This window comes from Eumetopias jubatus, unplaced genomic scaffold, assembly GCF_037043125.1.
Source record: "Eumetopias jubatus isolate StellerSeaLion01/CBP00866 unplaced genomic scaffold, mEumJub1_p1.0 scaffold_14, whole genome shotgun sequence".
Lineage (NCBI taxonomy): Eukaryota > Metazoa > Chordata > Mammalia > Carnivora > Otariidae > Eumetopias > Eumetopias jubatus.
In genome coordinates, this window is record NW_028274820.1 from 27,664,713 (window position 1) to 27,676,380 (window position 11,668).

At 37.6% G+C, this 11,668-nt stretch overlaps 1 protein-coding gene across 4 annotated transcripts in view; it reads right to left on the reverse strand.

Annotated features, from left to right (window-relative positions):
- Positions 1–9,703, reverse strand: part of HGF (hepatocyte growth factor) — a 78,675-nt gene extending 68,972 nt beyond the window's left edge. For 3 of the 4 annotated variants that reach the window (XM_028119433.2, XM_028119422.2, XM_028119437.1), the window contains exons 1-3: positions 9,558–9,703; positions 9,163–9,324; positions 2,211–2,376 (exon numbers count right to left, since the gene is read on the reverse strand). In XM_028119433.2, coding sequence (XP_027975234.1) covers positions 2,211–2,376; positions 9,163–9,250 — 254 coding nt within the window. In that variant the 5' untranslated portion in view covers positions 9,251–9,324; positions 9,558–9,703. The remainder of the gene's footprint in view (positions 1–2,210; positions 2,377–9,162; positions 9,325–9,557) is intronic. The other variant, XM_028119427.2, reaches the window with a different exon arrangement.
- Between the last annotated feature and the right edge of the window lie 1,965 nt (positions 9,704–11,668).

The window sequence follows — 11,668 nt, forward strand, 5'->3', positions numbered from 1 at the left end:
AAGTCTTTATCTTACCTTATTTTAATTATCATATTCCTTTCAATAATTTATTTTGTCTAGTTTTCTAGTTGTTTACGACAGGAAGGCAATTCCTGTACCAATTACTCAGTCATGGGTGGAGGAAGAAAGCCTCATATTTTCTTCTCTTGAGTCAAGTCATGGATAGCAATTTTCTGGGGAGCTTAGAATCAGGCATTATGGTCCTCTTTCCTACCCAGCAAAAAAGAACTTTGATCTCTGTAAAATCAATATTGTTGATACCTTCTCAGGAGGAGATCGCGTTTGAGAATGTTCCACCCCACACCCACTGAATCACAGATGCTTTCACACCGCATTGTTGGTATTTTCCAAGCATTTTTGTATATTTGCCATTGTCTTTCAATGATTCTAGTCCATATAGCAAGCCTGCGAAAAGATCCTTTAATTCATTAAGAATCTAATTTCAGAGTATCACAGTATGTCCGTTCAATTCTGAACAACCAATGTATTTAGTGATTGCAAACACATGTGCCTATATATTTGGGAGAGACAAGTGAGAGGGATGACATTTTTGGGGCAGAAGAATTCTTTCTGTACAAAGGTATTATACATGTGGTTTTCTGCACAGGTTGCAATAAATTTGAGGGCTAAATGCAACTCAACCAGAATATAGTAGGAAACTATGAAACCTCATATACATGGGATATATAAAGATTTTCAATCATTTCACATATGTTCCCTAATGCAGCAAAATTATCTTAGTTCCTCCTAAATAAAACATAGGGAAGGGTTTTTGTTTTGTTTTCTAGAGCTAAGACTGACTAATGTGAAAATCAAAAGGTAGTAATACTTTCCTTACTCTTGGATTCAGGAGAGTGTATTTTCAGATTCATTTATTTATAAAAATAAATAATAAGATGAGGTTCTCCCATTTCCCTTGCCCCACCTTCCTAAGCCTATGAGGGGAAAAATACAATAAATCTAACCTTCTCAATTGTGAGAACATCACCATAAATCTACACAGTAATGATGTTGATTGAGAGTAGTTTTCTCTAGTTTATTTTGAATAATCTGAAGGCAGGAAAGTCAGGAAAAGAAACAGAATTATCATAGGAATATACTTGCAAAATCAATTCCCCACTCCACTTGCCAGGAAATATCTCCCTGAAAGTGGCAGTTTGGCAATAAAAATACTTTCAGAGGAGTTGTAAATGAATAGAAGGGAGATAGTCTGTCCTCCACTACATCTGTCGAGGACCTCCTCTGACCAGGTCCGTAACACTCATTTCTCTGAAAAAGGTAAAATGAGATTAGGCTCACTTGCCACGGCATTACTAAAATCTGAGTTCACATTACATGTCACTGTCCAAATGCAGTGGAGTAGAATTCAAAACTGACAGGATATCATGCACAGTCCTGTAAAAAATAGAACGAAATAGGGAATAAATGGGTATAAAGTAAATGAGGGGATGGGAATGTTTACAAAGAAGAATGAGGAAATGCGTTTTCTTCTGGCAATTCAGAAAATTATTCAGATGCAACTGTCTCCTTCTTGGCCCAAAACTCCCAAGTTTTATCCTTGGGATCTCTGGCAAAGTAGGAAGGAATTCCTCCCTGTGAGGTTGCACAGGGAATTTCAAATGATAAGAAAACCCTCCGTTTGAATCCCCTCATGCCTCTTTGAATTTCTCTGTCACTTTTCACCTAAAACTTCATCATCACTACCCCTAACTCCTTTTGAACAGCGTTTGCTGCTGACACCAATCCCTCTACTTTTTTATCTAATTCTCTCAACACCTTTTATTTAAATCCCTAGACAATGATGTAAGATGCAGTAAATTCTGGCTCTGGCCCAAGTTATATTCTGAAAATTCCTCCACTCTTCTTGCAAGAAAAAAAAATTTACTCTGAATAGAATATTTTAAAATGTTGGCTAAAAGGCAATCTAATGGAATTTTAGTTTCTAAAGTTCAACTGTTCATAAGATGAAAAAACACAAATTCCATAACCAAGGGCATTCTGGGTTCTAAAAGATATCCATTTATGTGCTCTCCCTTATTCATACTTCCATCAACTGAGAGCTACATTTTCTGTTATAATGAATTAAAACTAAAGTCAAGCTTATACTTTTAAGGGCAAATTACACTGAATACAAAGAAAAAAAAACATGATGATAATTAGAAGATGTTATATTTGGAAAGTTATCCTAAGAACAAAATGAAGCAACTTACTTGCAAGTGAATGGAAGTCCTTTATTCCTAATACATCTATTGGCACATTGGTCTGCAGTGTTCATTTTTTTTGTTTTTATCTTCAGTAATGGGTCTTCTTTAATTAGAGTAGTCTTTGCTGACTTTTTGAATTCATGAAGTGTGTTTCTTCTTTTCTTCTGTCCTTCTATTAATAATAATAATTTTTTTAAAAAAATGGAGGAAAGCTTTTAAGGCTCATATAGAAAAAATGTCCTTAAGGATCATCCACAAGATAGTGATTTTATCTGACAACATACTAGATCTCCAGGGGTTGGGGGTGAAGTGAGGTGGGGATTGATACTCTCAGATAGTTAAGAGCAAGGGAGGAATATTGTAACCAGTGAAGAATAAATAACTTGTCATGTAGGATCACTCATCTACATTCTTTAAAATGAAATATGCTTATAAAAATTAGGACAGAGTTCACTCTACAGAAATAAATGACATGATAGTCTCCAAACAGTATGAAAGCAAATGCCCAGGCATATCATATCATGCTCTATAATTAAATTTGTCATTTCCTTCTACAGTTGGTCCTTATGTAAGTTATAGTATTAATTAGATAAGTCAATTCAATTACATGTGAGAAACTTCTCACTAAAAATGGTGCAGTGGATAAATTCTTCTGGCTCTCTTCATAGTATTTCATATTATTCATATTTTGGCCCTCCTCATTTCCGACAGAAGTGTTTTCTGTGCTTGGGGGTACTATTTCTTAGGTATCACTGAATTGTTTGTCTTGAAATCAAGCCAAATGCTATAAATCAAATGTATGTAAAACTTCAAGCTTTAATGTAGCAATATCATTTTTCTTCAAGAGAGTATTCTACAAGGCCCCTAGATAGCATGAAGTCTCCTATTAAAAATGTGAAAAACAGAACTAAAACATCCTAAAGGACTTAATCTTATAGATGACTTTAGAGTATCAAGAACTACTTCTTCATTCGTGATGTGCCCAAAGTTACCTAGCTTCTAATCATGGTCACCATCTTCACAATGAGGATCAAAATGTCTAAGATACTGCACCTATTAAACAATAAGGATGGGCATGATTGTGCCTCTCTTCTGCCTGCCAGTTCTTTTGAACATCCTTATAACAAAGGCAGTAATAATATATTCATTTTTAAGATAAAGAAACCAAGACAGAGAGAAAAATTAATTGCCCATTTAGCAGACCTCATTTGAAACCCAGCTGCCTCACTTCAGAACCCCCAGCCCCCACTCTTAAACACTCATGATGCCATCTTTTCTTTTTTTTTTAATTCTAAGTAAGTAGAAATATGGCTTATAAATATTTTCTGAAGATCCGGTTCAGAGCTATCAGTAGAGAAGAAACTTGGATGGTAGAACAGGAAATGCATTCCTGGTCTTTATATGTGGTGAAATGTGCCAAGAAAAGAGGGTGAAAATTTTTGTGCAGAAAATTTGGAAATATGGCTAGCAGAGTGAGGTACAAACAATGGCATCATACTCTCAAGTTTGCCAGCAACCACTGGCTCCAGTTGGTTTATTAAACATGCAGATGCTATTCATTAATGTCTATCCTAACCTGAAGTCCACAATAAATAAGAGAAAACATGAAGTCCTCTAAATTTCTGCTTCTCTGTAAAACTTCAGAGCACAATCCCCAAAAGACTGGTACTAATTTCTGTAATAATGTTTTCATTTTTAACTTTTCTTTGCCTTACAAGATGGAATGGCCAGGGTACAACAGATATAATTTAAAAGACATTTTAACGTAGAAATTCATTCAACCAAATAATCTATCAACATGTTATTTATTGAGTGCGGAGCAAATGCCTTGCATAACATTGGCAGACAGATGATAATTCTGGCAGTCTTACCGACTTGCCAAATGACTTTGTTTAATTACCTGAAATGCTAATATACCAATGACTCAGTCTACAAAATAAAAGTTATATTATTTTTGAAGCTATTTAAATTATAATTATTAAGTAAATATTTGGAAATTAATTCAGATAAAAATGTTATAAATATGCAAAGTTTTAGCTTTGTTTTTGAAATTCCATTCTTTAATTTCTGGCATAGAGAAGAAATTGTTATTCTCCCAAGCAAAGAAGTGGTATAATTCTTTTCACATTTTGGTTTCTGCCACAGAACCATGTTAATGGGAGATATGTCTGCATTAGGAGTTTCTTCCTTTGACCGTGGTGCACCATTTCTGAAGTGCTGTGAGATGTTTCACAGAATAATAATCATCTGATTTGCTATATAAATTGGAGTATTTCTTAGAATCAAATAGTAGTTTATGGATGCTGAAAATCTATTAAATAAAACTGTTGACTAAAACGGAAGATATATATATAGATAGATATAGATGTGTGGATTATATATATATATTTCTTAAATAAATTCAGTTAACTAAAAATATAGAATTAAAATTGGCCTGATGAGTAATGTGTTTATTACACATATCTAAGTGTGAGAGAAGAGCATAAAACTAAATTTTCAAAGTCTGAGGCAAGTATTAAATTCAGATATGTACTTTACTAATTATCAAATTCATTTAACTAAAATGAATTAGTTAAATCTATATAGATATAGATAGATGCAGATAAATTTTAACAGTCTGAGGCAAACATTAAATTCAGATGTGTATTTTACTAATTATCAAATAAAAAAAAACCCTTGTGGATGCTCTGGTTTCTTGGCTCAATACCACGCACTATGAAGGCAAGTACTGAAGACTACTCTAGAGAAAAAAGGTCTCTGTGGGATTGTTGGTTGTGTTTAATTCTACACATCCTCAATTGTCCTATCGAGATGTGTTAATGTGTGGCTATACCTCATAAAAGTAGTCTAACTCTTGCTTGCTGATAAGTTTTTCCATCACCACCTTTCATCTAAAGACCAAAAAGCATTCAGAAAAGCAAATAAATCTATGATTTCCCTTTACTAGATAATAGATAGGAGTGAAAAGCTTGTATGGGCCTACAGAACTAATCAAAGGCAATGGGAACCAGATACCAGGATTCTCTTTTCACTATTTATTTCTCATGATTTAGAAGCTTTCCTTTATAATTTAGTCATTTCTACTAGGTCAGTAACAAATTACTCAAAAATGTGAAGTTCAAGCTCATTGTACATCATGTAATCCAGGCATCTATAAAACTAATTTCTTCTTCAATAAAAGAAAAATTCAAAACAGGAGTTTTAAAGACAGCATGTCAAAATAAAACTCCTTTTCTGAAAATAGTTTCAACTTTTTCTTCCATATATATTAACAACTGATGATTGTTTTACTGAAAACAGTTAAAAGACCAGCTTAATTTGGGAAGAAACTAAAAAAAAATATATCTTTGGATCAGATTTTTCCTACTATTTCTTTGTGCGTGACTATTAGTTGAAGTTTATAAACAAAATATTGAAATGAAATCAAAGGGTGAGAGATCACAGCAACTTTGTCATGCTTTCTTGTACTTTAAATTACAACTCCTTTCTCCTCTTCTCCTAGTATGGGAAAACATTCTGGGAGCTATATTTCCTGAAGAACCAGAAATCCTTGTTTTAGAACTGAAATCATTAGGATCTTAGTGAAAACCTACAAACAGAAAGTAGGGTCAAATGTATCAAGGTGCTTGAAGAAAGACACATTTCTCCCTCTGGTCCCCTGGCCTCACACTCATTTCTCTCAGTACCTCATATATTTTCTTCTCTGTATGGACTAACCATTGACTTCAAAGGAAAATCATGCAAGGAAAGGATTTGCAGGGTGTGGAAAGAAGCAGGAATCTGGCTCCACATATTCTGAGAAACCTACCCACATGATTAGTGATTAACAGCTTGAAGTGGCAAGATGTTAAGATGAAAGTACACAAATAATTAATGGAGGGAATGGTTGTGACTGGAGATTTTAACCTTCCCAAAGACAAGAATCATAAATACTAGTTCACAGTTTCATTGCTGTTATCTAGGACTTGGATTTCGTAGCTGGTATTTGAGAAGCAAGCGAAATGATCTCTTCCAAAGAGGTTTACACAATGAAGTGATAGTCAAGGTGGGATTCAGGGCCTCTCTTTTTCACCTTCATTCGGCTTCCTTGTTCAGGATGTCATTGTCACAGATGCCTCCTCCTGGTCTATTCCCTGACCCTCTGTTTCTGCCAACAATTCTCCCTCCACACAGCAACCAAAACAACTACACTGAAGTACAACTTAAGTCGGGTCTCTTGTCTACTCTAAAATTTCCAACTGCTACCCATGATGTTCAGAATAGTTTAGCACAACCATTCATGCTTATGCATGCTACCCTCTCTCATTTTTCTAATCACAGGCCATACTACTCCCCCTCAGTTACTCAGTATACCAGTCCCACATGGTTACAGGTCCTCATTCTTTCTCACCTCCATGCCTTTGGCCACTTTGTTTTCCCCTGACTTCAGTACTGACCGTGCTCCATTTTTTCATACTCAACTTGGGTACCATATTTCCCCCAAACTTCCTAAGCTAGAAATGAACTCTAAACCATAGTATTATAGTATTTCTAACACAGAGATTTTCATATATTACTTAGCAAAATGGATTTTTAAAAGGCAATTTCAGTTGATTTCACTGTTTCTGGCTTCAGTATAAATAAAAGGAAAAAAAAAAACAGCACATATTTCCTTCTCAGAGATTTGGGTAGGACTCTCAGCTCTGTCCGCTTACTGTGTATGATAAGATAATTAAGGTCGCTAACCTCAATTTCCCCATGTAAAATGAGTTGAATACTGCTAATCTTATTAGAGTTAAATAAGTTCTCTTTTAGAGTTTGGTCCATAACAGTTGCTTAACAAATGTAGGTTTCTTTCTCATTTGTTCATCTTTATATCCTCCCAGGTTCCTGGACATTAGATGCTTACTTAAATACTTCTTTTGTTACAGGGAATTGGATATCTGTTTCCAGTGTAGGCAGAAGTGGATAGGGGGTAATTCTATGTAGACCAACTCCTATAAGGATGGCTTGGATCCACTATATTGCAATAAATGATCCTCATAATACATTCTGCTTATAATTGGTTGTCACCTCATTATAGTATCCACTTCTTTTCTAACACTGTATTATTTTACAATATGTACAACTATAGACTCATAGAATAAACCTATAAGTATAACCAAAGCAATCAACAACAACAAAAAAACTCCAAATGTTCAATGTTAGATGATATTTAAAAAAGGATAAATTTTGTATGTTCTAAGAGGACTATCCATGTTCTCCATTTTGGAGAATGTTGTTAAAAAAAAAAAAAATCTATCAAAATAAACTTGCCACCCAAACTAAGCCAGACCCTCTTTTGATGACAATTTTAGCATTATCCACTTCAGGAATTATTCACAGCATATCTGTAATTCCCAATTGGCCTCGCCTTGCCTGCCAGCAACTCTTGGGCTACATTCTCCCTATACTCAGGAAACACAGTCATTTCAACATTAGCCAAAGTGAAATATAATTACAAATGTATATCTCCTGCCAAAACTTCGTAATGCGTGCCAAAAACAAATAGACGTTGTCTATGGTTGATCTACCGTTTGGGTTTTCCACATTGTGTTTCCTTCTCATTAGCACAGATGATTTCAGGTAACCATATTATACTTCAGACCATCAACATTTGAATCTTTTAAAAATGAAAGCCCTCCAAATATTAGCCGTGTTTTCAATTTATGCTCAAATTCCCCTAAAATCAGCAATCCTTATGAGAGTTCATTTTAGCATGACACACCTCAAGCATGATGACCTGCCTGATGGAACTAACTTCTTTTTCACCTCTTTGGAAATCGTACCTACATATTTTCAAACTGGTCCTTCCTGCACACTGTTGTTTTTTACAAGGACCACTTCACAAAATAGAAGAAGAAAGCCAGGTGGGTCGAATGCTTTACCTTGTCATTTAGCAAAGTCTTGATGTTTTCAACCCGGGTATTACATCAGAAACTACATCAGAGCTCTGATACATTTCATATTTAGCTTATCTCCAAAGATATAGCCAGTCCTCTGGTTTGTGTTATGAAAAGGCCATGTCTACCATGTGGGCATTCGTTCCATTCTTTTATTCCCTTGTGCCTACCCATGGTGTTCACTACCTTCTCCCATTGGCATCTCAGCCACCACAATGATAATACAAACAAATACAGATGTTTCCTCTTGCCCTGATAACAACAGAAAACTTCCCAAAGCGGCAAATGGAATCTCTACACTTCCAGGAAGGGTAGTATGAACTCACCAGCAGTTCCTTCCCAACCTGTAAATTCGGGAGAGAAAATGGGAGACTGAAAGGAGCCGTTTCCCAGTTTAAATCAGAGTCACACAGTTTGTGCCTCCCTTGCCCTGCAGTTTCAAAGGGCAGGCATCCAAACCCAGACAGAATGAGATCTCAGAAGAGAGGCTTTCTCTTTCATTTTTATAACATGCATATCCCCAGAGTTTAATCTGCCTTCTCCAAATGAAAACCTGTATAAAGTCATCATTTAGCCCTGAAGGTTGACTGTATGATGTGGGGTAGCAGAATGTCATGGAAAATTATCCCCTGGAAAGAAGGGAGTCCCTGCTGTACTGACAGTCACTCTCCCCTCTTCAAGACCAGACCTTCGGTTCAGCTTTAAACTTGTCCAAACCAGCAAAATTCCAGCCAGTGTTAGCACTTCATTCCTGTCCCACAGTCCACAACTAGGAAGCTAAGGGGGAGCTGGGGCTAGGGTTGGGGTGGAGGACACATTCAGGGGATGTTAATTATCATTGTAAATGCCTTGCAAACAGAAAAAAAAGAATATCAAAAGAAAGCACCAGGAGATGTTTAAAAAAAAAAAAAAACCCATGCCACACACAGAGTTAAGAAAGGATGCTGGAGATGGGGTGAAGAGGGTGTTAGGGAAAGGGAAGGTTAGCAGGAGAGAGTTAAAAGAAGACGAATGAGGAAGAAGAAGAGAAGACTAACCTGCATAGGGGATGGCGATGGGAAGCAGAAGGAGATGGAGGAGGACATGCTGCAGGAGCAGGACTGGCAGAAGTTTGGTCCCCCACATGGTGCTGCCGGACGCGCTGGCGGATCCCACTGGACGAGATGCCTGGCTGAGAGAAGCCTGTTCCGACTCAGTGCCTAAAAGAACCAGTCGGCTCTGAGCAGCTTTTTATTGCGATGAGCTAAGTTTGTTGTGTGATTAACTGGAAAGATCTAGGTCTGAACTCCCTCTTACGGTAAGAAACTGTTTAACAACAGCCCTTTACTCTCTTCCACCCCCTTCCTTTCCTCACTAACCCCCCGCCCAAAAACACCAAAGAGATCCCAGCTCCCCGCCGCCCCCCCCAACTCTGCTGAGGAAAGAAACTTACAAAGAGAAGGTCACCTGGCCTGAGGCCAGCTCAATTTGGAAGCTTGAGCTCCAGATCCCTGTGGCTCCTATCCGAGTAGGGAAGGGAGGAGCAAGGCTCAGCCCAATAGCTAAATCAAGGCACAGGCAGAGGACCAATTCGCTAAATTTAAACAGGAAAATACATGTGTTTACATGTCTCTTTGGGAAAAGAGGAAGGGGAAGCAGCAGCAGAAGAAAGCAAAGAGTTGCCTTTCAGTCAAATGTGAGTTAGCTTCTAATCTGTCTGGTTTCCCTGCTAGAGCAAAGTAGGGGCTCAAAACACTAACATAGGTTCAGTCGGGGGTGGGGGAGACAGGCGAGGAGGCAGAGCCAGGCAGGTCCAGCCCAGGTAAAAAGAAGGTGTGGTATTGTGGGGTAAAAATAAAGGAGCAACACCGACACCCACCGTGTCAGGTAAGAAAACTGCCCCAGCCCAAAATGCTCAGAGCAGGCAGCTTCTCTCAGCAGCTACACTAACCCCCACAATCACCTCAGATGTGCCTAAAGTGCATCAGAGAAACTTGTCTGATTTGGGATCTGTGATAAAGTCTGGTCATGCTCTCTCTTAAAATGTCTAAGAGATTAGGATTATCTACAGCCTGTCCCCAACAGATAAATGTAGCTTGGACTATGTGTCCTTATACCACACACACACACACACACACACACACGCACACGCGCGCGCCCGCGCATGTATGTCTATATGACGCGCATACCTTCTAAGATTAACTTTCACTGGAAGTCTCTCAATCTGTTTTAATTCATACATAACAAACGTGCCTCCATTCTCCAGCTCCATCCCTCTGAATGTACCCACCAGCCTCCCAAAATCTAAACGCAGAGATAGAGAGTGGAAGGAGGTGGGGAGGGGGACCGGAAGACTCATGTCTGCAGAACCTGTGAGATCATTGCTCAAACCTCTCATTTTACTGATGGGATTGATTTATCTTTGCATCTCCAGGTGATGCTCTGATCACTTGAGGCAAGAGCAGGTTTTATTTTGGATGGCTTTGGGGGGATAGTTCCCGGTGCGTCTCTGAGATGGGTGCAAATAGGAAGCCGCGTCTTTCGACTGAGGAAGAGAAAGTGGGCATGACGTGAAAAGGACTCTGGGGCGGTGTGCAGGGGTACAAAAGTGGTGGTGGGCAAAATGAATGCCATCCACACAGGGCAGCCTTCCCTTCTCCTCCTCCAGCTCCGCCCACCCACCTCCAGAAAACACCCGGGTTAGGACAGCTAGAGAAGTTTGGGATTAAGAGAATTACTTTTGAGGAATCTACTTTATATTACCTTCTCTTACTGTAAATCCTCTTTAATCATCTTCTCCTCAGAAAAACAAAACCGAGCAAACTGAAAAATCGTTTGGCAGCCAAGTCTCCCTGGTGTCCCAAGTATCCATTTTACTCTCCTTTTTACTTTCTGGTAGGCTTCTTGGAAAATCTCAACTTCAGTGTATTGCCTGGCCATGATCCTGAAATGCCCCACACATCTCTTGTGCTTTATTAGGAATTCAAACTCCTTTTTAAAGAAGCTAGATTTTTCTATAAGTAAATACTTGTAGGTAAAGAATAAAGGAGACCAGTCTATTTGTTTTTTAGTTTTTTTTTTCTCTCTCTCTTTCCCTCCCTCCCAGAGAAGGCAGAATCAGCACTGTAAGCGTGATTGCAATTATCATTATAGACTTGGAGCAAAATCCATCCTAGATAAGAGATTTAGAGCACTGCAAGGAAGTTGAATAAACTTATTTAATAAGTCACACATTTTCACAATTTTTATTGTCACATTAAATACAATAAATGCTTAAACCTATCTATAATTATATGTTTATATTTCTCTTTTGACAGGTTATTTGATTTCTCTATGTTAAAATGATAGCTCATATGCGTTGAGCTTTCAGTGTGTGCTAAGCATTGTGTCAAATGCTCTTTAAAATTTGTCTTATTAAATCCTTATAATAAACTTATATTAAGAAGGAATTATTATAATTTCCATTTTATAGTTGAGGAAACTTAAGTAAATTACTTCTATCCTAAAATAACTTCCACAAATCCCAAAGGAATAAAGATCCAGGTGTGAGACTCGAATAGTTGG